Source organism: Pseudonaja textilis, chromosome 10, assembly GCF_049901715.1.
Source record: "Pseudonaja textilis isolate UNSWEBS1 chromosome 10, rPseTex1.2, whole genome shotgun sequence".
Classification (NCBI taxonomy): Eukaryota; Metazoa; Chordata; class Lepidosauria; order Squamata; family Elapidae; genus Pseudonaja; species Pseudonaja textilis.
This window is the reverse complement of record NC_141999.1, coordinates 6,860,710-6,888,592: the sequence shown is the minus strand read 5'-3', so window position 1 is coordinate 6,888,592 and position 27,883 is coordinate 6,860,710. Positions and strand designations below refer to the sequence as shown.

The following is a 27,883-nucleotide window of genomic DNA, read 5'->3' as shown; positions in this document are numbered from 1 at the left end:
GATTAGACATACTCAGTTCCTACACCTGTTCATTGTATGCTTTAGCTTCCAGTCTCCTAATTATCTTTATTGTTCTTCTTTGCACTCTTTCCAGAATCACAACATATTTGTTGTATTGTGGTGACCCAAACTGGATGCAGTATTCCAAGTGTGGTCTTACCAATGCAGTGCAAAGACTGAAAATGTTTGCAAGTGAAAAGGAGCTTGCAAAAATGTAGCTGATAGAAATGTGATAAATTTATAATAATTATTATTTAGAATTATCATCATCATCATTATTATTATTTCTAGAAATGAAATGAAACTTTAGGTTAAAAAGATGAACTGAACAAACCTGCCATTCCAAAGATATATTTTTTTTGTTTATCTTTCCAGCATCTTCTTTGCTGTTTCTGCTTGGATAAGCTGGAAGTGTCAGGTCAATGTCAGAAATAATTGGAATGCCTGCTGGTTCTCTTATAATGGAGAAATGGTTGGTGAAGATGACAAAATTTTCAGAGATGGCAAAATTGACTTGTTTGATTAGGGAAAACATAATAGCTATATTTGTTAGTGATGGGAAACACTTTATGGACTTTTTGTTGAAAATGGAAAAAATAACTTATGATTTGTGGTTTTGATGATTAGACTATGGAAAGAAGGAAGCCATGATGTAACCTTAGAAAGAGAGGATAAAATATAAATGCATTTAAAAGTGCTGTAAAAAGAAACTCCTTCCTTCCTTCTTCCCTCCCTCCCTCCCTCTCTCCATTTTCCCTCTCTCCCTGTTTTCCTTCCTTCCCCTTCCCCCTCTCCCTTCTTCCTTTCCTTTCCTTCTTCCTTTCCTTCCCTTCCCTTCCCTTCCCTTTCCTCTTTCCTCTCCTCCCCTCCCCTCTCCACCCCTCCCTTCTCCTCTCCTTTGTTCTCTTTTCTTTTTTACTTAGTACTTTTCTTTTACTCATGTTTACTTTCTTCTTTAAATTTACATCAATTTTACATGGTTAATAAACATTTCTGTAAGAAAAATTAATAAAAGAAAGAAACTTGTTCCTGCTCTCTGTTGCTAACTGATCCAAAATGAGTCACAAGTCCTGCCTAAAGTTTGTTCATCATGGATTTTATTTCCCACAGCAACAGAAGCATCAGCCAAACAAATACTTTAAATATGATTTTAATTCTTGCTCTGCATGGAAGATGGTTTACATGGAATTCAGTTAAGGAGACACAAAATCTATTTACAAAAAATTCCGTAGTCATAAGATTCTATAGTCATAAGATCCACACTTATCTCAAAATAGCTTAAATATTTTTGCTAAAAGCAAAATCTCTTCTGTTGCTTGATTTGTTCCTTTTGGCTAAACTGAGCTGTAAACATCAATTTCAAATAATGTTTCCCTCCACTTCTCTTCTTAAGACATGTCCCATTTTCTCTGGAGTAATTCTTCCAGAATAATTTCAAATGTTACGTTACACTTGATTTCATCAGGATTTTCTCTGTTTCAGATAGGACAAGGGTGGAGAATTGGGGAAAGTTTCATCAGAGTAATGAATAAAAAGTAGGAGAAAATTCAGGAAGAAGAAAACCAAGGATGCTCTTCCCTCTTTTTTATCCCCTCGTCAAATTTAGCTTCCCATTTCAGTATACCTCTGTCTTTTACAGAGAATAGAAGGCCATGTCATGTCTGGAAGACTTTAGGGAAGAAAATACTGTCTCATTCCTTTTTAACTCAACTCAACATCTTTGTTTTTGTCAGTAGATAATTATGATATAAATAATGCTTTGTTAAGGTACTTTCTATTCAACAGTGGGTACTGTCATCAAGCTCAACTATAAATGGGATAGGAATAGTGTAAGCAGACTTTCTCCTCCTCTGTCTTGCAAAATTTACCTAGCAAGACTTTGCTTCCCTGGGAGTTCCTCAAATACGAACAAATTCATAGTGGATTTCCTCCGGGTAAAATTCAGGAGAGGAAATTCAGCTAAAACAACCTTTCAGTGTGCTTTGTTTCGACGGCTTTGTAGATTGCATTGGCATTTGTTATTTCAGAGAACTGTGGTCTGCAAGAGCAGGGAGGACATCTAGGTTAAATTATCCATGTTTACTGAATTCCCCTAATTCATTTACTCCCCTCCTTCTCAGGCAATTCAGTGATTAACACTCTATAAACAACTCTATGAACAACTAAATAAATCAGTTGAAGAAATCAAGGGTCATAGATTTTGGCTGTCCTAGGTTTTAAAGACCACAACATATTGTGTGCAGATGTTTGTCTGTCTTCTGAGAGACTTTAGAAAAGTAGAAAGCATAAACCTGAGAATGTAGAAGGTTACAACTTTTCTAGAAGGTTTTGGAGAACAAACCAACCTAGATTTGCCAGAGCATATGAAGTGTGTGCATACTTAGCTTAGTTATAATGTGAAAACAGATGGCCTTGACTTTAGACCTGAATAAACATGGCAGTGTTCCTGTCAGCTCCCCTTCAATCATTGTGGCCCTTCCCTTGTGGAAAATTTGCTTAGTGATTCAATGGAAGGCTTCCACTTCAAGTCCTCCCTCCCGCCCCAGTTTATGTTTGAAAAATGTGTCCTGGCATGGGGCCATTTTGGATTTGTTTCTTCTCCCTCTCAGATTAAAGTCAGGTTAGGTGCAGAAGCTCTGAGGCCTTCTAAGGGGGAATTCTTTAATTTCCCATCCTGTGCATGTTCCATCCTCGAATGGCACTGACATGTGGAGGCCTTGCTGTAGGTCAAGGACTTCTTGTTCTTCTTCCATTTGTTCATTGAGCGGATCACTCTCTTGAAGATGAGGTAGAAGATCTCACACACGGTGAGGACAATGCAAAGAGCTGATGCCCCTACCATGAAGTATGTGAAAATCTTCTTCTCAGTAGGCCGAGCAATGTAGCAATCAATTGTATTGGGGCACGGTTTCAGATCACACTTGACCAGGCGTGGCAGGTCAAAACTGTCCCAAATTCTGTGGAGCAGATAGAGGAAGACGATCTCAATACCTAGCTTGAAGAAGAGTGTCAGGAGGTAAGTCCACCAAAGACCACCATGTTTCCTTCCAGTGTTGCTATAAAGTTTGGGACAGTTTTCCCCATTCTTTTCTCGGTTCTTCCTTTCTCTGTCCTCACGATAGGCCACATGCATGATGACGAGCAGAGACGGGCAGGTGACAAAAATCAGCTGCAGCGCCCAGAGACGGATATGGGAGATGGGGAAAAAATGATCGTAGCAAACATTGGTGCAACCAGGTTGCCGGTGATTGCAGTCAAAATCCTTCTGCTCATCTCCCCACACCCGCTCAGCAGCTACCACATAAACAAGGACACGAAAAACAAAGACCACAGAGAGCCAGATGCGGCCAAAAGCAGTGGAGTATTTGTTCACTCCACTCAGCAGGCCCTGTAATGTCTTCCAGTCCATGGCGATGGAAGTTGGAGTCCCAGCTCACGAACACCTGGAAAGTCAAAGAGAAGCACATAGTTAAATCAGTTTCCTAGTGTTCAAGTGTTAGGTAACTTTCTAATGCTTATATTTGCTTTTAATCCAACATAATATCTTGAGGATGTTACTCAGAGCAGTAGGTATGATCACAGAAAGTAACCGGGGCTCAAAGAAGTGAGCAGAACAGGAAGAAAAGGCAATTGATATTTAATAGTTTAAGTACATGCATAAACTAATGCTCTGCTTTTCTACCTGCCAAAATGTGGTTGAATTGTATATTCACACTGTTTGGGGCACCAAAGATGGAGGGCACCAAGGGAGATGCAAGTTGGCTCTCATGCTAAGTTGGGTCCAACATGCAGAACCTCACTTCATTTTCCTGAGAGTAAGAATAATTAATCAGTGAAACGACTTGCCTCTAGAAGTTGTGTGTGCTCCAACACTGGGGTTTTTTAAAATTGGACAACTGTTTGTCTGAAATTGTGTAGGGTTTCCTGCTTGAGCAGGGGGTTGGACTAGAAGACCTCCAAGGTCCCTTCCACTTACATTTCCTTTCAAAATACTGCTGTCCAGATCTCTACCAATGCGTAATTTTGTAAAATTTCCTTCAGAATTGTGTAGGAATGGACTGTGGAAGTCATTTCCACATCAATAGGACATAAAATAGTTGATAAGAATCTTTGCATGGTCCATAGGCTGGGTTCAAACAATATCCTAAGCTCCAAATCCAGGTCTGCAAAACAAACTAGCAGGGGTTCATATTATATACGATATCGGAAAACATCATCTAAGTAATGGCTTCATGTGCAGACATAATTTACACTAGTTGTTAAAATAATGATTGGTTTCACCATAATGTACTACCCCATCTCTTTTGCATTTAACCTGAATGCTGTATGACCCTAGCTTTCCTTAGAGAATCTCACAGAACTTTATCTAGAACGTTGAAGGACCTGCTGCTTTCTCTAAACACATGGATCCTTTCTTCTTGCTAGATGCCCCCAATCTTGTGTTTTCTTCCTTCCATTACCTTTCACATCCTTAAAGCTTAAAATGCAAGGATGTGATTGTTTTTCTGACTGCCACCCATCTATTTGTTTTTTTTAAAAAAAATAATATCCTCTAAACTCATTCAAATATTACTGACTATATTCAGTTCAAACAAAATACAGTCAGAAAATATGAAATAGAGGGAAACTGTCCCAAACCTTTGGGTATTTAGATCACAGCATCCAAGTATACCAAACATGGGGTTTTCTTTTGCCTTTGCTGACTTATGCACAGTTATGATTCATAAGTAATTTGAAATTGGATGGAATGCTATTCCCTTCTGCAATTACAGTCCCATGTTATACTAACTACATTATGATATTGTTGACATTAGCTTCTGACAAGATAGAACAATCTTCTTAATATTTTTTAAATTGCATTCTGCATTGTTTTATATTAGTGTTTTTAAAATATGGCTTTTATGTCTTGTTTGTTAACCCCCAGAATTACTTAGGTGGATGTGTGTGTGTGTGTGCGTGCGTGTGCGTGTGCACGCGTGCATTCATTCATTCCAAACCAACCAGCCTACAAATAAATTACATTCTCTGAAATTATTTTGGCCATTTTTCTTCTCTGATTTTATTTCAGGCAGATAGTTTGCTCTGGCTGAAAATGCCGGTGTCACAATATTTATTCACTGAGACTGGAGATAAGTCATTATTCAGCTATTATGTTTAGTTGACTCACACGTTAGTGGTTTCCTAGAATATCCTTGAAATAATTTATTGGAGTTAAGCAGTTTCCAAGACCATAGTCGGGGAAGGTTTTGACTTGATACACCTGTCTCCTGTTCAGCAACTGGTATGGTCCAAAAGTACAGCATGGACATACTGCCTACCAAGTGCCTAAATCAGTGTTCCTCAACCTTGCTGGCTGAGGAATTCTGGACGCTGAAGTCTTAAAGTTGCCACGGTTCAGAAACACTAATCTAACGGAGTGCTCTTTGCATGCTTGGGTAAAGAATGAAATGCTTTAGGATTTTGCATTCTCAGGATGTGATTGCTTTCCTGACTGCCACCAGCCTATTTTTTAAAAAATAATGTCCTCTTAACTTATTCAAAGACAGCTTGCCATAATCAGTTCAGACAAAATACAGTCAGAAAATATGGTTCTAATTTTTGTCCCAAACATAGCAAGAAAGGCCTAAAAAAATCTACAATGCAGGGGAGCATAATTGGGAACTTGCACCAGACTTCCCCATCCATGATAAATGATCATTCAGGACAAGTGCATAGTTCTCAATCTTTTTAAAAGTTGTTGTCCATTGGGCATAGAAGAGAATGTACAATATGTTTGTGAAGAAACTGCAATTTAACAGTCAAATTTGAGTTTTGTTCTGGCCTCACCTACTCCTCCCAAGTCCTGCTCTGCTGCCCCATTGTGGTAGGTAGGTGGTGTTCGTGTTCCTGAGAGGGATAAGCAAAGAATGGGGTAAGTGTATGTCAGGACCATACATTCCCAGCAGGGTCATCCAAGGTGTGAAGGTCATCCCTTCTGCCAAGGAAGCAGGTATCTAAAGTGGTCAGCAGCAACACAGGAAGATGCTGGAGTGGGCAATCACTTTAGGGACAATCACAAAGCCATCAATTCATACTGTCCAGAAGAAAACAGTAGTAAACCACCTGTGTATTTTTACCAAAGAAAGCACCTTGAAAGCAAGGCAAAGAAGACTGGAAGACTGGATTAGGGACAGATCGTTATGGGGGGAAAATCTATGTGGTTATTGACAACTTAATGGCATATATCCATCCAACCATCCATCCATCCAGATCGAGGCATCTGTCTGTCTGTCTGTCTATCATATTTCTTCACTGCCCATCTCCCTCAAAGAGAGGTTCTGGGTGGTGTACAATAAAATCAATAAAATCAACATTAAAATCAGAATTAATTTAAAATTTAAAAGTTTTCCAATTATAAAAATAACATTATACAATTTCAAAAGGTGAAAAATTCCAACTTTGGGGGAGGCAGGATTGTTAGCAGTTGTTAATATACATGGGGGGATTCTTATAGGGCCAGCCATGATTGTGTGGGCTTCTGTGACCCCCCCACGCAAGGCCACACAGCCCTGTTTTGACTGTTTTGATCTGCAGCAGTGCAGCATTTTTCTACCCCTTTATCTATTCCTAATTCCTTCTCCTTTCCACTCCTCTCTTAGATCTTCGTTGCTGAAAAAATATTGACAAAATGCTGTCTCGATGTAATCAAACTATTGGTTGACGGACTCCAAGAAGGAGGCGGCCTTTTAGCGGATGTGCTTGTTTCCCTGTAACGTATCAAGATCCCCATTTTTTCCTGCGGTTTGGTACAAGTGTCTTGTGGACCCAATCGCGGACAATGTTAAGCCTTCTAGTTCAATGAGGTTCTGGTCTTTCAAAGACCTGGGATCTGGAAAGAGGGTGACATGCAACACCACCATTCTGTGAACTGCACTGGCTGCTGGTTTGCTTGTGGGCGCAATTCAAGGTGGTTGATAATCACCTTGAAAACCTGCCAGCTTGGAAGCCATATTTCTTGGATTCTTCTGGGCTGCCAAACACTTCACGGCATGGGTTCAGGTTTATTAAGGGACCATCTCTTGGGATTGGACTGCCCCACATGTGCTGGCAGAGGAGGCATGCTGTGGGCCCCATTGGCCGGGGTATTCTGGCTGGTGGCATCCAGGAAGAAGGGCCTTCTCTGCCATTGTGTCTGATCTCTGGAACATCTTACCTCCCCCCATCTGATTTTCCATAAGAGCCTTATGGAACTGCCAGTTATTTTGGGGTTCCAAAGGTGGAGTTTCATGTTGGGAGTGGCTGACAGGTTCACATTCAGATCCCACCACCCCTCTGCTCATCCTACTCCCACCCTCCCCATCCTTCAGCTTCTGTGTTTCGTATTTTTACATTTTGTAGTATTTTATATTTACAGTTTTGTCTTTCAATACTGTAAATCACCCAGACTTACCCTGCTATAAGATGGGCAGCCAATAAAGTTGATAAATAAATAAATAAAAATAAAAGCTTGTTCTTTTTAACCCTCCTAGGCTTAGGCCCAAATTTGCTTCTGCCTCACTTCCTCTTTCTTGCCTTTTCATCTCCCCTCCTTCGCCACCCACTCTTTCCTCTTGGCCCCGTTCTTCTGGCCATTACTGATTTTAATCCCACTCTCTGGGTTACACCCATCAACGGTCAGCCTGCTTCCTCTAATTCATCCCAGCAGGCGGCTTCTCCCATCTCTCAGTCAGAACTGGGTGACACATGCCCGCCCACTGTTTCCAGCCCCATCTTGAATGACATTTCCTCTACTTTCTGCACCTCCTTCTTCATATTTCATGGTGTATTAATGCCTTGTCTATGTTCCCCTGCCAAAGGCCATTTCTTACATAGCAACCTCTTTGCTTTTAAATAATGTCTTGGATTTTCCTGTGTTTCAAGATCCGTTCCAAGTCTTTAACCTTGTCTTGCTTGGGATTTAATTATTTTTTATGTATTACTTTTATCTTTCTCATCTGTTCCACAGCCTTCTCCTAATGGTATCATTATTATAATTATTATTACTTTGATATGATTATGATGATGATGATGATGATTATTACTCTGTATACTGAGAACTTATGTACACAGTTCCTGTGTTTCCAATCACACTTAACCAATAACATGTTCTATTCTATTCTATTCTATTCTATTCTATTCTATTCTAGTCTAGTCTAGTCTAGTCTAGTCCATTCCTGTGGAATGTTCTCAGTAATATATGGGGGGCAAAAATATTGGATTGCCATCTGTCAGAAATAGTGTAGGGTCTCCTGCTTAGGTGGGGTTGGGGGAGGTTGGACTAGATAACCTACAAGGTCCCTTCCAACTCTGTTATTCTGATAAATGTTTGAGTTTCTCTGATCCATTTCTTGCTAAGAGTTTTTTTTTTTTTCCTTCTCATTATTGGTGTCTGGTATTGGCCATTCCAACTAGCTAACTCCTTGGCAACTTTGCCCAAGTGGCATTCTCCCCATCATTAATTTGCCTATCAAATCTTGGTTTCTGAAAAAGTCTTGGAGGGAAAATAATGAAACCCATTCCAGGTAAGAGAACGATTACAATAAATTTGACCACACACCCACTGACACTTGACTCATTTGGGTTTGTTAAGAGACAACATTGGTATGTTTGCAATTATTTTATTGGGCGTCCAATATGGGCTGCTTCTAAGCTGTTCATGGATGAAAGCAACGTAATATTCTTTTATAGATTGTTTCACATATGTTATTAAGCTGTGGTTGATTTAACCTGCCAAAAAGAAATTTAGTTCATAAACTGAGCTAAGCAACCGGGTCATGGTTTGTTCAAGCATAACAACTGAACAAACTGCAATTTTCTGGATATACGTAATACACTGAGTCATGACTGTCCAACCTTTGGCTTGCATGGGCTGCATTGAGTGAAGATGAATTATCTTGGGCCACATACAAAATATATGATATAGTTAACATATACAAATAACAAATTTCTTTTATTTTTTTAAACTTGCATTATATCTTATGGGGCCACATTTCTTGGTATTCAGGACCACATGCAGGCCACATATTGCATATGCCAGTCCAATATCATAAAGTACAGCTTGCAAGATACAGAGCTGGACTCACATCATGTAGAATGGGATGAATTGCTGCAGCCAACTTGCCAGAGTCAACTTGCCATGGGACAACTTAATGGAGGACAATTCAGCAATTCAATTTAATTATTTAAAATAATCCAAAAATTATTTTAATTTTTGCCATTCCCAGTTCATTTTGTCCCTCCTTTGGCATCCTGTCTTTCATGATTCTATTCAACTATTTCTATCGATTCTATGTTCTACTTTTTTCATGATTCTATTTCTCTTGTCCAATAGGGAATTTGCTGTGGCAAACTGTCCTGCTGTGAGTTGTCCGCGCCAACTGGCAAGTTGTCTGTGAATTGGCTGTGGCAAGTTATCATAGACCTCAGATCAGGTGCTAAGAATCCTGTGCGTGGCATAAAAGTATGTGAATTCAGACTAGGATATGGCATAATCTGTGAACCTAATTACACCTCTCTCCCAACTGCCTAATTTTTCCAGGGGCTCCTGGAGTTGTATGTTGAATAGGGATTTGACATACAAATATAAGCATCTTATTGAAGTTCTGGCCAGACACATACAGGTAGATTATAACCAGTTTAGTGATTGTTCAAAGTTACAACAGCACTAAAAAACATAATTCATGACCATTTTTCACATTTATGACTATTGCAGCATCCCTGTGGTCATGTGATCAAAATTTGGACACTTGGCAACTGATGTATTTATGAAGGTTGCAGTATTCCAGGGTCACGTGATCCTCTTTTGCAACCTTTTGACAGGCAAAGTCAACGGGGAAGACAGATTCATTTAACAACCATGTTACTAACTTAACAACTACAGTGATTCACTTAATAACTGTGGCAAGAAAGGTTATAAAATGGGGCAAAACCCACTCAGCAGCTGTCTTGCTTAGCAATGGAAATTTGGGGTTCAATGTGTCACCACAATGTTTGTGGTTGTAAACCGAGGACTATTTATATATTGGCTGTTCCAAAGTTCAGTTCAATCAGGTTTTGCCAGAATAGCAACTGTTCTTAGCTAGGAAATCCTGCTTGTATTTTGGGAGCTGTCCAATTCCCCTTTCTCTCCTTTAATTGTGGTGCTTGTGAGCAAATTAGATCGAAGTTTTTTTTTGCGCATCTGCAAAGAACCCATCAAACAGGTGGAGCCGCTTGTATTTTGACTGTAGGTTTCCTACCATTTTTTTTTCCAATAGACATTTAAAAAAAAGTTTCCTAAACAACATAAGACTATGCAAAATTACAACAATGTTTCCTGAGATTTCAACCAGAAATGGATTATCTGGATTTTGTCTAGCCAGTCTGGAATTTCCTGAGTACCAAGAGATAATCATGGGCTCCATACATGATGCTAGGTTAATTTTAAAATAATTGTTTGTTGAATAAACCCTAATGGCTTGTTTTAGGGCTAATACACTTGTAAAAGGTGGGTTAGAATGAATAATAACAATAATAAGGCTAAGCCTCTTTGATTCAACCTGATGAATCTTAAACCCAGTTAACAAAACAAAACAAAACATGTAATCTATCTTCAAACCAAACCAAATTATGGCTTGATACAATAGCTTAATTCATACAAGAAAATTCCACCGGGGCAGAATTCCCTGTTCCCATGCAGACATTTGAATCATTCAATCCCTTTTTAGTACAGCATATTGTGTGAACTCAGCCACTGAATGAGTTCATTTATTCTGCCTAACCAAAAGCACCTGGTGGCTTAATGCAAGTGATATTCAACTTGGTTTAATGGCCATTCATAGTTACAACAGCACTGAAAATAAAATGATTTAGAACTGGTCCTCGCACTTATGACCACCCTCACAATCACATGATAAAATTGGAATGCTTGACAATTGCCATGTATTTATGACTGTTGCATTGTCCTGTGATCAGGTGATCACCATAGACAATCTTCCGAGTTGGCTTCTGACAATCAAAATGAATTAGGGATTTGTTTAACAATTGCGTGATTCATTTAACAACTGCTTTGCTTGTAAGAAGGTTGCAAATGGTGATCACACTGCAACTGTTGTAGCTGTAAGCTAGTTACCACGGTCATTTAATCACATGACTGTGGGGTTGCTGTAATGGTCATAAGTGCAAGGACCCATTGTAAGTCACTTTTTTTCATTGCTGTTGCAACTTCAAACATCGAATGAATGGTTGTAAGTTGAGGACTACCTGTATGCAGGTATGCACATGATGCTGGTTTATCTTGGTGTCTTGTATAGAAAAGAAAAGATCCCAGCTGCACTCTGTTTATATATTGGTCCCTTTTATCCAGTTTTTTTTCTTAACTTTCAATGTTTTAATTTTTTAACACTTGATGTATGTAAGGTTCTAATTGTTTTATATTACCGTATTATGCCGTTGGAAGCCATCCAGAGTCGCTTGTCAGTAAATGAAAATATTTACAATAAATAAATTTAATAAATAAAAGGGGTTTGCATTCCCTTGTCTGCCAATCATCAGATGCACTGAAGTTCAATGCCCCAAATCTCTAGAGCAGGGGTCTCCAACCTTGGCAACTTTAAGACTTGTGGACTTCAACTCCCAGAATTCTGAGAGTTGAAGTCCACAAGCCTTAAAGTTGCTAAGGTTGGAGACAGAGGTGGTACTCAGCACTTCTGACCAGTTCTGGAGAACCAGTAGCAGAAATTTTGAGTAGTTTGGAGAACTGGCAAATGCTCCGTCTAACTGGTCCCGCCCCATCTATTCTCTGCCTCCCGAGTCCCAGTTGATTGGCTGGGTCTTCTTTTGTTGCCCTGCACAGGAGAATGGAGCTGGAAAGCAAGTTAGTGGGGTGAGGACAGAATGGGATTTTGCAGTAACTTTCCCCCAGGAGTGGGGGAGGAATGGAGATTTTACGGTATTCTTCCCCTGCCATGCCCACCAAGCCACGCCCACAGAACCGGTAGTAAAAAAATTTAAATCCCACCACTGGTTGGGGACCCCTCCTCTAGACAGCAGGACTACATGGGCTGTGTAAGGCTTTAAAAGGGTCAGCCCTGGATCCCAAGGACAGAGAGGAAAACAACAACAACTACAGGTGTATGTCTCTTTTCTCCATTGTAATTACAGATGGCTCTATATAATAATCAGGCAGTAGAGATGAAAGGTCCACACATTTCCCATCTTTCAAAGGCCTCCTTTTCCTTTTTTTTTTTTTTTAAGTTTATGTAGGTGTCCAGCTGATTTCAAAGTCAAAGAAAATCATGTTTGAGCAGGGGATAGCTTGAAAACTTTTTGGTGAAGCTTAATAAATTAATAAACTCCAGAAACAAAGGAAGGAAGGAAGGAAGGAAGGAAGGAAGGAAGGAAGGAAGGAAGGAAGGAAGGAAGGAAGAAAGAAAGAAAGAAACAAAAGAAGAAAGAAAGAAAGAAAGAAAGAGGGAGGGGGAGAGAGAGAGAAAGAAAGAAAAGAAAAAAAGAACAAAAAAGAAAGTTAATAGAATTTGAGCAGAACCTTTTTTTCTTTTGGACTTGTTGGATTTTTATCATTTTATTTTTTCTGCTTTCATACAGTAGAGTTTTCAAAAATGGTATTCTTCCCTCACCTTCCTTTTGATATAATCTATTCTCCCTTCCTTAGCTCTGAAACAGCTTATTCTCTTGCTAGTTGACGTTAAGCAGGCCTCCTTTTGCAAGTAATAAACTAACCTGTGGGAGGTTTATATATGCTCTTCAAAAGAAACAGGAAAAACTAGACAATCTTGCCTCCCCCCTCTTGTCTCCTTCTGTAAGAAATCAACTAACTTGTAACTAGTGGTTCTCATGATTCCACTGTGAATTCCCATAAATGAGCAAAGGCGTGTTTTCCATACAACTAATCCCTCCACGAAGAAAGCTAGCATACAAATGCAGCCTTTTCCGCACAGATCAGTTTTCTATTTGCATGGATTTCTTTCCCCCCATGTGATAATTGGATTCTGCGTAATCTAAGAACCATATAATATTATTTAATTGATCAATTAAGTTCCATGTAACTTAGTCCAAAGGATAGTCAAATTAAAACTTTTTCAAATTTAGCGCCTGCTTGGCATTGAAGCCTAGTGCCCAAAATTGCATTCTAAGAAATTTTGAGGCAAAAAAAAAAACAAACAAAACCTTTGCAAATGGTTCTTAAAATTTTGCTTTGCCACGGCCTTTATAGGCAGAGAAAGTAAATGGCAGCAAAAAAGTAATTGTAGAAGTAGTTGTAGTAATAATTTTCTCTTCTTTTTTCTGTGATCTTTATTTTTTCCTTCTTTCTTTCCTTCCTTCCTTCCTTCCTTCCTTCCTTCCTTCCTTCCTCCCTCCCTCCCTCCCTCCCTCAAAATCAATCATCCTTCCTTTTATTAAAGATTTTTTTCATCAGACCCTGCAGACATCCCTGCAAGAAAAGAGAACATAAGTTGTCAGCTGCTGCTGCCTGAAATGTAGCCACTGTATAGAGAAAGCAAGGCAGGAGAGTAAAAATGTTGGCAGCTGTGTGGTTTAGCGGGCCAGACAGAAGAATCTAAGAATCTATCCAATACTACTGAACAGATCTTGAATCATGCCTAATTTTCCTTATTTCTTCTTGTCCTTACTGATGTGGCTTTACTGTTCTTCCAAGGCTTTGGCAGGCAAATTCAGCTGACCTCTTGATAGGATTCTTAAAGTCCCTGCTTTGCCAGCTGCAGTTAATAGTTCTTTCTGCTGGAACTGATCTGGCGTCTCACTGACTTGGCCAAACTTCAGTTTTTCAATGCAATAGATTATAAATCTGATCCATGTTTTCCTTTGCACTTCATGGCTGCTCCGCTTAGGGCACAATACTATATGTGTTGGGCAGTCAAAAGGCGCATCATGTGTTCTGGGAGGCAACAGCAGGGTGTGTGTGTGTGCATGTGTGCATGAGTGCATGTTTGTGTGTGGGTGTTTTGGACGGGGATGTTTGATAAGAGGTCTTTGCTTTACTTTAAAAAAAAAACTAGGAGGCCAGTCTTGATAGCAGTTTAATAGCATCACCCAGCCACTGCTGGGATGGCTTATCGCTACAAGTAGTCCTTGACTTACGACCACAATTGAGCCCAAAGTTTCTTTTGTTAAGTGAGACATTTGCTCAGTGAGTTTTGCCCCATTTTACGATCTTTCCTGCGGCAGTTGTTAAATGAATCACTGCCATTGATAAGTTAGTAACCCAGTTGTTAAGTGAACCTGGCTTCCCTGTTGACTTTGCTTATCAGAAGGTCACAAAAGCAGATCACGTGACCCTGGGACACAATAATGGTCATAAATATGAACCGCTTGCTAAGCACCTGGATCATAAGATCATGGGGCTGCTACAAAGGTCATAACCGTGAAAAATGGTCCTAAGTCCCTGATTTTAGTGCTGTTGTAACTTTGAACGGTCACTTAATTAATTGTTATAAGTCGGGGACTACCTGTATTGAAGGCAGGCAGGCTTTAGATGGCCACCCAGATCAGTCAGAGGGAAATGCTATGGATTTGGTGCGTTGCCCACTTCAAACTGGTGAAAAGGATGGGTCTGTTTTTTGCCCAGTTAGAGGTCTAAAAGTGAGGGCTGAAAAAAATTAGGCATGTGTGTGTGTGTGTGTGTGTGTGTGTGTGTGTGATATGGTTGCCAACTCTGCTGTATAAAGGGTTAAAAGGGTTGATTTAGTATTGGGATGACCCTGATTTAAATCTACACTAAGTTGAGAAATGTCACTGGGAGACTTTGGGCTAATGGCTCACTGATAGGGTGACTCTGGGATCCTTTCTCCATCCCCGTTCCTTTCCAGAGAACTAGGAAGGATACTAATTAATTTATTGATCAACCAATTAACTAAGCTGATGCACCATCATCTCACTGATAAGGGGACTCTGAGATCCTTTCTGAGATGCCTTCTCCACCCCCATTCTTTTCCAGAGAACTAGAGAGGAGATCACTTTTGAAATGCTTTCTTCACTCCTTTTCTTTCTATGGACTGAGATGGACTCTTGCCTGACTGGATGCAACTCTTCCTCCTGCCTCCCTATTTTGACAGCCCATAATATCCTCTCTGTCTTAGCCCAAGAATAATTGTTGGGATCGAGGTGTTGGAATGGCAGTAGGGAGATCCAAAATCTAGTCCTTCCTAAATCACAGAACCTCTCGACCAATCCTCTACTTTAATCCTAGGAGTTATGATAAAATGACAGTGAACAGGTTGAACTAGGAGGGGTGAGACCTAGATTCTAGCCCCTTCCCAGGCCCAGAAGCTTCTAGGGGGCTTAGAGGGGCCAATCCCTCCTCTCAATTGTAGGAAAAGATAATTGTGAAGGCACTAAATAGGGTGTGGAGAGACTTGGGTTTGATCCCGCAAAAAGAGTTTGGGTCTTTCTTTCCTTTTCTCACACACACAGACCAGCTTAAACCTAATTGATTTGTTGATTGCTAGATTGTTGGTATTTATGAGATGCCGAATAATGGATTCTGAGCAGCATACAAAAGTAGGGGGGGAAACTCCATAAAAACAGGCAAAACCCATGAAAATAGGAGCAAGTGCCATGTATTTATGCTGCCTTGAGCTTGATGAAGAAAGCGGGTTGCAACCTAAATAAATAGGGAATTTGCATTTTTTTTAAAAGCTCCTCTACAAAGTCATTAATTATTGCCTATTTCAATTATCCATAACTGCACAGTGAAGGGTGTGTCTATCTGTTTGTTCAAACAATCTCTTGTTCTCTGGTGAAACCCAGGGTTCTCCCAAGTGATCAGCATTGACCCCCCACCCACAGGGTTATGTTTGGGGATCAGTGAAAAATCTGAAGCTTCATAAAATGATCAGCAGGCTGAAGAACTTGGGGATCCCTGTCCACACCCTCTTATTTCAACAGTCAAAACTACAGTAATTTTCTTGAAGCTGTTAACAGATAACTAGGCACTGTAGCGTAATCGCTACCAATCTGATGTCTAAAGTCACTTAGTCATATTCTTCATCTCAGTTTCTGTAACCAGAATTTACATTTCAAATGCAATATGCAATCATATCTCCCAGTTTGAATAGTTGGAGTAAAACTCAATCATTTTTTGGAGATTCTTTTTCAGAATGTTGATTATATATAAGTGGATCAAGGGGCTCTTATGCAGCAGGATAATAGATTCATGAACTCGCCTTTAATGCATTATATTTGAATATAACTTTGGGAGAATTATTTCGGAACACAACTTTTTATATTCTCCATATGGAACATTTTAACATCCTGGATTACACATATGGTTGTGCAAATATGTTTGTCCCCATTTTTTTCTGAATGGTTTCATTTGGCTTTGGCAGGTATCTTGCACAGAATCTCAGAAGCCATTAATTATTGAAGGTGGTGTCAGATACTAAATAACTATTGTTCATTTGACAGAAAATGTTAGTGTGGGGAAAAAAAAAACCAGTTTGTTCTCTATCCAATGGTAAACAGTTATAAGGAGAGCCGTGCTGCCCCTCTCTTCCCTGATGACTCATTTTCTTGGCTCAAATTTTGTTTGGACTAAAACGCCTGAGAAGCACCAACACAGATACATTTGTCAGCAAGGAATGCCAACCAGGCAGAAAACAGCTGGATCTAAGCCTTTAGCAGTAGCACTGATTGCAAAACATACGCAGGTAGAGATAACCTCAATGAATCCAACTGCAGATGGAGGCGCAGGAGTGGCCCCTGGAGCAAAAACACTCCTGTCCATTGTTCTTCCACGTGACTACAGTCCCTGCAAAGGATGAAGGGTTGCAAAAGCTGATGGGAGTTAGCAGAGATGGCTAAATTGGCTGCTTTGATAAAATTAAAACACACACATACAATTACCTTTGTTTCTACTTGGAAACTGTTTCTGGACTTTGTGCTTGAGGTGGGAAAAAAATTGAAACTTTGATTTTGGGTTTTACTGGTTAGGTAGATTGTTGCTATAGAAATGGCTGGTTTATACTGTTATGTAAAAGTGAAAAATTGGGGTTTGTTACTATCTTATTCTACTGCACCAAGGGGAGTTGGAAATCAATGCCTTTTTCATTCTTTTTTCCTTCTTTTCTACACTGTTTTCTTCCCTTTTTCCTCCCCTATTTTTCCTATTATTTACTTTTGTACTTTATATAATAAGCTAAAAAAAAAAGATAAAACGTGTTGTTCTTCTGCCTGCTGCATGGTTGAAGCAGCCATATTTAGAACCGCCAAAGATTAAAAATGTCTCTGCTTTATAACAGGAAAGTCCCAAATGTGCAGAAATGGAGCCCAGCCCTTGTCAAGGATTGCCAGTCTGCTTTTCTTTAAAGACACGATCAGATGCAGAAATTAGGTGGCAACCTGGCTGACGTCCTGAACTAAAATGCACTACTAGAATTAAGCAGCTCAGTGACGTTGATAGTTCTCCCTCATCATCATATTACTTCACCAAGTTCTGGAACCTGCAAACAGTTGCTTGTTTTAAGAGATATGTGTCTTCTACTCTCTCCAAAGCCTGTTTGTAACAGGACTTTGACATCTGCATTCCTAGAAATTCTCAAATGGGAGTTACTAGGGTGGGTATTGCAGGTGATCTCTCAATCTAATACATGAGATTAAAAATAAGATATTAATCTCTTTACTGATGGAATACTTAGAAACTACCTGCTAAGCTGAGCTAGTTTTAGGTGGTTCTGAGGAACAATCTAGTTGTGTTGGTTGGCTTTGGCCTAGTGTGTTTTGTGAATCTAGCCAATTATGCCTGAGTCTTTAAACCATGGTTAGGGTGATATGGCTTGATGGGATACATAAACCTAGTTGCAATCTACTTGAAACCCGCCTGCTGTGTTTCTTAATCCCATTGCTGGATTGGTTACTCCAAACTGAGATCTAATGAAGAGAGAAACATGGTTATAAATGGTTACTTAACCATTGTGTGATCTATTTGTTTGAGTTTTAGCTTGTTGTGTGAAGCTAACTATCATGGCTTGTATGTCTTTATTTAGGCTTAGTATGTTGTTTGAACCAGGATGTTGTATAGGTTCTGCAAACCTCAGTGAAATACCTATCCAATGTTGACTGTTCTTGGAAGCTAAACAAAGGAGATCCTGATTAGTTTTGGGGCAGGGAACCATTTGGGATGTATAGATTTGTATGCCAAACTAGGAAGCTGAAAAAGCAACATTGAACAAGATAATGGCAAACTATTTCTGGTGTTCCTGTCAATAAACCTACCCTACATGCATGTAAATGATGCAGATGACATCAAGGTAGGGGGAATGGCCAAATGCATATAGCATAGGTGGTATCTGGCTCAACAGGAGCAACTGGGAGAGCAATCTAGGTGTCTTGGTAGACCACCTCTGGAGCAAAAAAGAAAGATAGCTTCAAGATCACATGAAGCAACAATGCCAATATATACTGCAATAGTGAAACCACGCTTGGAATACTCTATCCAGTTCTGGTCACCATGATACAAAAAAAAATAAATGTTAAGACCCCAGAAAGAGTGCAGAGAAGAGCAACAAAGATGACTAGGGGTTTGGAGGATGAACAATAGGTATGTCCAGTCTAATGAAGTGAAGAATGACAGGATAGTAGACTTCCAGTTATTGTCACCAAGAAGAGTGGGTTGATCTATTCTTCAAAGCCCCAGAGGGCAGGAGAGGGAGTAATGGATGAAAGATCATTTAAGAGAGTTCCAACCTAAAACTAAAGAGAAATGTCCTGACAGTGAAAACAGTTAATCAGTGTAATGGCTTACCTCCAGAAATTTTGGGTGCTTCATCACTGGAGGTTTTCAAGAAGAGACTGGGAAGCCATTTGCCCCAAATAGTATAGGGCAGTGGTTCCCAACCTTTTTTTCACCCTGCACCCCTAAAGAAATTTCACTCGAACCTCGCACCCCCTGAAATTTAGACTTTAGGAACTACTGAACGCGTTAAATATAGGGTAGGATTGAATCTTTTCAGCTATGTATGTGACAGCCACTAAATAACGATACTTAACTCTAAAATGAAAACAAAGTTAATCCATTGCATAATAAATAAAAATGCCAACATATAGCCAATATCCTATTATTTACGTGGACTTTTCTCACACCCCCTGGAATATCGTCTCGCACCCCCAGTTGGGAACCCCTCGTATAGGGTCTCCTGCTTCAGCAGGGAGTTGGCCAAGGTCCCTTCCAACCCTATTAGTCTATATTATATGTTCTAACTCACCAGCTGTTGAGTTCTTTCAGAGACTTTATTGCATATGCAATAATATTAAATCTGAATTTTTGGCAACGCTTAGAATTTCTTGAACAAAGTGAATTTTGGCCCTAAGAGAAGTGGAATTATAATTTTCCCTACAAAAATCTCAATGGCTGAAGAAATAAGCCAAGGTACAGGCAACAGTGCAGGCCAAAACAATTGTCAGGTTCTGAAGCAAAGCACCCATATCCTTGTGACCAACCTAGGTAGTCCTCAACTTACAACCAATCATTTAGTGACCTTTTGAAGTTACAACGGCACTAAAAATAGTGACTTACAATGGGTCCTTGCACTGGCAGCATCCCCACAATCACGTGATCAGAATTAGGGCACTTGACAACTGCTATGCATGTATGAGGGTTACAGCATCCTCAGGTCATGTGTTCACCCTTTGAGACCTTCCCAGCTGCTTCCAATAAGTGAAGTCAATGGGGGAACCCAGATTTGCTTAAGAATCATGTGATTCACTTAACAACTAAGGTGATTCACTTAATAACCCTGGCAATTTTTTTAAAATAAAATTGGATGCAACTTAATCACCAACTTGCTCAGCAATGGAAATTCTGGCCCCAATTGTGGTTGCAAGTTCAGTACTCCCTGCAGTAATGATGCTGTCTGGGTGGCTGTTGGATGCATTTCCAGCCGTGCAGCGTGCTGCTGCAGCCACCAGATTTGCTGATGCAGACAAAAAATAATTGAAGGGCCTTAGTTCCGTGGTGCTGTACCTGCCTTGCACCTCAAAGGTGATAGGTTAAGCTCTGCCAACCTCACCTTCTCAGAGGTTAAAACTTTCAGAGAGACTCTGCCATGACTGCAAATATTGAGCCTAAAGTAATCTTTTAATTTTCAGTCTGTCTCCTTGCAAATGAAAAACTTGCACACATGGAGTTCAACAGTCTGGAATTTTCCTTTCTTTATAGCTACTTCGGCTAACAATCTTTAGCCAAAACAATAAATAAAGTTTTGGGTTCTCCAACACTGGAGGTTTCAAATAAAAATTTAAAAAATTGAGGGAAGCAGTCAAAGAAGAAAACCTTCTGAATCTTGCACCTACAGACCAACCGAGCAATGAATTTTTCTCTCTGGATTAATTCCAGCACTTGGGAAAGCACTATCTTTGAAATAATAATAATAAGCTCTTGAGACCCCCGTTTTGAATGCCCACTTAAACAACTGAATTTACATTGCAAATGGTTCCCCACCCTTGGCTAGGACCAGCACTTAAACCAACAAGCACCCCATCTGACAGTTCTCAGTCATTCCTCCTTACCACCACCCACCCCCTGGTGCTCCCTTTAGCAAGTCAGGTCTGGCAGGAAGCATCTCGTTTTTCTCCCCGTGTGAAGTTTATTAAATGTCCTTTATAAGCAGCTGCCCTATCTTCATCAAATTGCAGAAGCTTTGGGAGAGCACGTTTTGTGTTTCCTACTCCAGGAACTACTTTTATTTTTTTCTCTCTCTTTGTCTAGTTGCTACCTCCCTTTACAAGCCAGTGCATTTCAAAAGCAAAGGTATTTATAAGAGGATATACTTTGGCTGCAAAAGGAGAAAAAAATTAACTCCTTCTTCTCCGTGCCTGCCTGCCTGCCTACCTACTTCCTTCCTTCCTTCCTTCCTTCCTTCCTTCCTTCCTTCCTTCCTTCCTTCCTTCCTTCCTTCCTTCCTTTCTTTCTTTCTTTCTTTCTTTCTTTCTTTCTTTCTTTCTTTCTTTCTTTAATTTTATCGAGTAAATATTAAAATATTGGACACAGTGTGACCTTCCTGGCATTTGTCTTTGCCATACATACTATAACATAAAACAAATAACCTTCTACTTACTGTATCAAACCCTAAGTTTATACTATTTATACATCCAATATATTCATTTATATTTCCTGCCTACCTCCTTTCCATCTCCATCAGAACACATATGTTTTGCTTTTTTTCGTACCAGTATGAAATTTACTACTGCTACTATGACTAATTTTAAAACAAAGGCAGTTTGCTGAATGGAGAACCTGATAATTGCCATACAGCTTCAAGGGATTGATGGGAAAGTTACCATTCAGATGACTGAACAATTAAGGTTGATTTTTCTACATGCCGGCTTTTCATTCCTATCAGGTCACACACGTCCTTTTTATTCTGGCTAGCATTCAATTTACTGCTACTACTGCTTCTAATTTTAAAAGAAAGGCAATTTGTTGTATGGAGAACCTGATAATTGCCATCCAACACCAAAAGACTGATGGCCAAGTCGCTATTCAGATGCCTGATGCACAATTAAACCCGATTTCTGTGCATTGAGACACTTCGTCTTTTTCTTCTGCCTCTTAGCGGAAGAACCAGCCTTGTGCTTAGCTGCAGTTCTTTAAAATGTTTAACTTCAAGGGCCCCCTATTCTGTAGAAAGCCAAAAAGATGAAACAACTGAATTATCTTCATTGCTCCCTTAAAAACCCCAACCTCCAAGCTCAGCTCAGTTTTGGAGGTTCACAAGGCACTTGAGCACCGATGAGGCTTAAGAAGATCGGTACGTCAAGGAGAGAGGCACTTCCTGGTTACAGACATTAAAGCACTTTGCTTTTTTCTGATGTTTCTTATTGAAGCAAACTCTGCTAAGCAAGCTGTTCAGCAACTGGACCCCTCAAACTATTTCGTTGTGGGGTCCTAAGTAGTAGTAAGAATCTGGTATGGGTAGTCTTTACCTCTGAGTGCTGAAAATGCCTACTCAGGCTGCTAGTTGCTTGAACAAGCAATATGATCTTATTATCCACTGAAGTTATACCTACACATCATGTTTAATTCATTTTTTTTTACCATGAAAATATTCCCAGTAATCTCTGTTCAGGGTTAAAGAGTTGGCAACCTGGTCGATCTCTCTCTCTCTCTCTCTCCCTCTCTCTATATATATATTTAAAGAGAAACTCTACTGAGAGAGTCTATCTCTTCATCTTCCGAAACTCATGTCTGTCCACCAGTAAGAAGGGAAATTCTACTCACCACCTTCTTCAAATCTTCTTTGGCCTGTCCTCAGATTGGCCAGCCTCCCCCCACCCCCAAAGAAAAGCAGGGGTCTCTTTTTCCTTTGTGGCAGCTCTTCTGAAATCTTGAGAGTTTAAGCCATGAAACTTTCTCCTTGCCCTGCATGAAAAAAGCACCGGAGGAATCCAGCTCATGGCACTGTAATGAGATGCCTTATTTTGTGTGAGCAATAGGGTGTGGTCTCAATTTTCTTGAGTTGTGCAAGGAGAAAGGAATTCTCTCTGTGTGGCGAGGGGGGGGGGGGGGCTAAGTCAGACTTTTATTTGGCTGGTTTTACAACCAATCTAATTGTATCTGTCTTAGATCTTGGACAGAGGTTGATTGCCATAAGAGAGCAGACCAAGAAGTCCTTCTCCTTCCCCCAAATCAATGTTCCCTTGGTCCATTCTGTCTTCCTGTTCAAATTTGGTATACACCAAGCAAATCCCTCAGTTCATGACACAAACCGGGAACAAAAACAATAGGTCTTGGGCAGTTGTGACGCAGTGTGAAAAGAACTGATTACAGGTAATGCTCGACTTACAACCATTCATTTAGGGGCAATTCGGAGTTAATAAGCCACTGAAAAAAGTGACTTGTGACTGTTTTCCACAGTTACAACCATTGCAGTATCTTCCTGGTGACATAATCAAAACTTGGACACTTGCCAATTGACATGCATTTGTGATGGTTGCAGTGTATTGGGGTCATGCGATCAATCACCTTTTGCAACCTTCTGACAAAGATAGTCAATAGGGAAGCCAGATTCACTTAACAGCCGTGTTACTGATCTGCAGTCATTCACTGAACAACTATTCACTGAACTGGGGCAAAATTCACTTAACAACTATCTCACTTAGCAACAAAAAAATTGCACTCAATTGTGACCTTAAGTCAAGGACTACCTGGAGTGTAGCAGTGTCCATAGAGGAACCAGCTAGCAATCTGGTGCAGTGGTTAAGGAGTTGGAGTAGAAGTGAGGAGAGCCAGGTTCTAGCTCAACTCAGCCATAGATGGTCTTGGGGTGACTCTAGGCCAGTCCTTCCTTCTCAGCTCAACAGTTCATCTCCTCCAATGGTGAAGAGCTGGAACAGCATATAACCCAGGGTCTAGTCTTCCTTCAAACATTGCAAGTTCCTACAAGACTTTGAGCCAGCCCAACCTACTTCCATGGATTGCTGTTGTGAAAGAATGGTAAGAGAAGGTACAGTACTTGTCATCTTGAACTCTTGAGGTAGGGGCAGGGGGGGACACAAGGAGGCTATATAACTTGCAAGAAAGCAAATCGATGAATTAAAAGTTGCATTCTAATATGAGCAGAAATAGAGAATGTTAAGGTCAAGGGAGGTGACTAAAGGAGTAAGTTTAAAGAAGGGATTAAAAAGAGCAAATATTTGATCATACTGAAACAATCTTATTGGCCAACCAAACTGGCCACACTCTGTAGAGCATGTCTGGGCTCACACAGCACATCTAACCAAATCAAAGACATAGCATTAGTAACTTGATTTGTCCAACATGAGAAGCTTAAGCAGTTTTGTTATTGGTGGTGGTGGTAGTAGGTTGGGTAGCCTAGCACATTTGGCTACATTGTGATCCCCCCCCACTTTTTTACAATACCAGACAATGGGTTAAATCACTAATGAGGTGAAATCTTCCTTGTGAATGCAGCTGAAGATGGTTTTAATTCAGACCCAACATTCCACTTTTGGTCATTGTATTACCCTTTGACGAGAAAGCAAGTCAGCAATATTTACAATTATTTATCTGGGTTGGGATGGATAGCAAACCCTCAACTATAATCTTGTACAGGTAGTCCTCAACTTATGACCACAGTTGATCTCAAAATTTCTGTTGCTAAGCAAGACTTAATAATAATAATAACAACAACAATAATAACAACAACAACAACAGAGGCTTTCTGGAACTTTAAGAGGGTTTGCTTACAAACAGAGAGGTTGTATAGTAATAAACTCAGTAATAACAAGCACACAAATAAATAAGCCAATCTAAGCTCCACCCACATAATGTACTAAGGGCCTACCTACTTTGCTTACTATAGTGGTACTATGGTTAGAAATAATGCCATATTTCATTCTGCTAATTCTGTTTACTGCCAGCAGTTTGATCCTGACTCAAGATTGACTCAGCCTTTCATCCTTCAGAGGTCGGTAAAATGAGGACCCAGATTGTTGGGTGGGGGACAAAATGCTGACTCTGTAAACCACTTAGAGAGGGCTGTAAAGCACTGTGAAGCGGTATATAAGTCTAAGTGCTATGGCTAGTGCTATTGAGCCGTCCATGTGGATTCTGAAGCATTTAATTGCCAATTATATAGAGCCAATTTTGCTATAATTTATATCCGGAGCATGGTGTGGTCTCTTGGTCTCTTAGAACACAGAATCATAGGAAGGGACCTTGGAATCTTCTAGTCCAACCCCCTCAGGGATGGGATTCAAATTTTTAACAACTGTTTCTGTGGGCATGGCTTAGTTGGTGGGTGTGACTTAGTGGCCATGTGACTGGCTGGGCATGGCCAACTCAATATCACTCACATCAAGGCACGCATCTCCTCGCCTGGCGTCTTATGACTGTGGGGATGCTGCAACAGTCGTAAGTGTGAAAAATGGTCATAAGTCACTTTTTTCAGTGCCATTGTAACTTTGAATGTTCACTCCACACAAGCAAAGTATCGGCAAAGGAGGGGAAAAAAACTCCAGAGACATTCCTGAGACAGGAAGTCTAGTCCTGCCAAGAATGTAATAAGGGTTAACAGAGAGGCAGTTTCTGTAAGCAACACCAGAATGTTTCCTTCCTGCCTTCCTTACAGGATTAGCCCTGTAATTTCTTCTAACAACCGGTTCTCCAAATTGCTTAGAATGTTAACAACCGGTTCTAGCGAATAGGTGCGAACTGGTAGAATCCCACCCTGTATGGCACCCCTAGTAGGCCTCCCTGCAGCCTCCTGGAAGCAAAAATGGGGCACGGAGGGGCTGCACACACCCCTGTGCCCCATCTTTGTTCCCAGGAGGCTGCAGGGAGGCCTACTAGGCCCAAAACAGGGTGTGGGGCTTGTGTACCCCTCTGCGGGGGGCTCGTGTGCACATGCAGGGGAGCAAGGGGGTTGTATGCACATCCTCAGGGTGGCAGGGTGAGCAGGAGAGGGGGGTCATACACGCATTGCATTATAGGTGCAGGCACACACACATGCTGTTGCATGCGCACGCACACACATTTGGCACATGAGCAAAAAAAGGTTAGCCACCATTGGCCTACAATCTCTCTTTAGGTAGAGATACATACCGTAGGAACACAAACAGTTCCAGAAATCTTAATAGAAACTACATGGATCTTTGTTTTCTTTGTTCTATCTTCTTCCAGAAATCTATCCAAGGTTATCAGGAGCTGGGTGCCCCCCCGCACCCGAAAACACTTTTTACTTGAGTCATTGTTTTCCTCTGTTCTTTTGATGTTATTGCCTCTACTTGTAAGTCCATGTTGAATGACTACAAAGCAGACATAAGAACAGATAAAGGATTATTGTATGATGATGACGTGAATACCTGGGGCAAACAGAATATATTACTAATAATGCATTGCCCAAGATGCACTTTGGGAGTGTAGAGGTGTGCAAAAAACTACTAAGGCTCCAAACCTTCTTAAAAAAAAGCTACAGTGTGAGCTTTGTACCCCCATGTGCAAATCACACAAGATGAGAGAGATTGAGCTGAAAAGCAAAAGAAAATCTGAATCATTCAAAGGCAAGACCAAAGAGCAAAGTGAAATTGGAGATGACTTGGAAGTGCTGACATTTACTCCCTAACACAAACAAGGAAAACAAAAGTTTACCCTGCAAAACAAAACAACATGATAGTACTGTATTTTTAAAAACTAAAATCCACTCCTCTCATCTTGGCAGACCGTCCAACTCTTTCAAAAGTGTTGTGAAGCAGAAAAAAAAAATACTCCCAAACAACATACTGCCCTCTAATTTCATAACATTACTTGTTACGCGGGTTCTTTGCTGTTCCCAGGTAGTATTTACCTGCTATTTTTCTTGGATGTCGCCCAGATGTCTTGGGTGAGAACATTTTTTTAGGTTTGCAAAAAATTAAAAAAATAAAAGCGGGAGGTGGAGGGGAAACCCAGGTGAGCTAAACATCTTAGAGAGCCTTTGGAGATGATGATGGCATTGTTATTGTTGTTGACTTATTCCCTCTATCAATGAAATTAAAATGGAATTTCTTAGAAACATGCCAGTTTCTGATGAGGCCTATTGGATTGCAAGCTTCTGCCCTGTTTGCAAACCCACAAGAGAAAGCCTTTAAAAGTGAGAAAAAGGATCTTGATGGCACAAGGATACTATTTATTTAATTCATTAAATTTAATCAGAGAATAGCTTAACTTTACTATGACTTTGGCTGCCAGTCATTTCTTAATAAATCGATCTAATTGTAGTCGAGTAGCCTGACCTTTCTTTGAAAGTTCTTTGCATTTCCACCTTTTGCTTTTTCATCCTATACTGAACAATGTATCATCTGAACAATTTGTCAAAACTTTATAAAGGTAAAAGTTCCCCTCCCATTTATGTGCTAATCCTTTCCAGCTCTAGGGGGCAATGCTCATCTCTGTTACAAAGATGAAGAGCCAGCATTGTCTGAAGACATCTCCGTGGTCATGTGGCTGGCATGACTAAATGCTGAAGGGGCATGGAACGCTGTTACCTTCCCATCAAGGTGGTCCCTATTTTTCTACTTGCATTTTTACATGCTTTCAAACTGCTAGGTTGGCAGAAGCTGGGACAAGTAACGGGAGCTCATTCAGTTATGCGGTGCTAGGGATTCGAACTGATGTACTACCGACCTTTCTGATTGACAAGCTCAGCGTCTTAGCCACCGAGTCACCACATCCTTAAGCAACATGTATAAAAACTTTATACAGGTTGCTTCATGATCATTTGCACTTTGAAAGGTCATGGTTTTACAACTTGTAAAGCACCCCCGGCAATCATAAATGGTTGCATACCCCCTTCATGGTTACAAGACTACATGTTGGGTGCTTGGCAACCAGTCACCTTTACAACCTGTTGCAGCATTCTGCAGTCATGTGACCATGATTTGCAATATTTTTTTCTGCTGGTTTTTTGGGGGGGAAAAATGCCCAGTCAAATGAATGGATTTGCAGTAATGACTACCACATTCACTCAATGACCTCTGCAAAAAAAGATCATAAAATCTCTTCTGGTCACATGGGCACTTTGACTTCTGGCCTTAAGTTTTTATAACTGGATGTATAAGTGGTATATTATAAGTTGAATAAGTTGTGGTAAGTTGAGAACTACCGGCAAGTGTCCTGGAATCCAGATTTCAGTTTTTGTTTTCCTTGTCCTGCCTTTTTTCATTGTACCTAGATCTTTGATTTAACATAAGGTCAACCTGAGATTTTCTTGGATACATGAGAAATTATCTAAGGCTATATGTCTATGGAAGTGTTTCTCAACCTTGTCAGCTTGAAGATGGGTGGACTTCAATTCCCAGAATTCCCTAGCCAATATGCTGGCTGCAGAATTCTGGGGGTTGACCGGTCTTCAAGCTGTCAAGATTGAGAAAC

At 40.3% G+C, this 27,883-nt stretch overlaps 1 protein-coding gene across 2 annotated transcripts; it reads right to left on the bottom strand.

The window, feature by feature from the left end:
* Window positions 1–1,134: 1,134 nt before the first annotated feature.
* GJB3 (gap junction protein beta 3) lies at window positions 1,135–22,521 on the bottom strand. Of its 2 annotated transcripts, XM_087939570.1 has the most exons (3): window positions 22,253–22,458; window positions 5,827–5,886; window positions 1,135–3,443 (listed from the first exon to the last, which is right to left on the bottom strand). In XM_087939570.1, the coding sequence occupies exon 3, from the start codon at window positions 3,407–3,409 to the stop codon at window positions 2,606–2,608; it is 804 nt and encodes a 267-aa protein (XP_087795696.1). In that variant the 5' UTR covers window positions 3,410–3,443; window positions 5,827–5,886; window positions 22,253–22,458; the 3' UTR covers window positions 1,135–2,605. The 2 variants fall into 2 exon arrangements, with proteins under 2 accessions (XP_087795696.1, XP_026558467.1); XM_026702682.2 differs by lacking the exon at window positions 5,827–5,886 and having other exon boundaries at window positions 22,253–22,521.
* Window positions 22,522–27,883: the final 5,362 nt, after the last annotated feature.

What these genes read in the sequence shown, in the direction of transcription:
- GJB3 (XM_026702682.2), bottom strand. Translation starts at nt 3,409, where the DNA reads ATGGACTGGAAGACATTACAGGGCCTGCTGAGTGGAGTGAACAAATAC.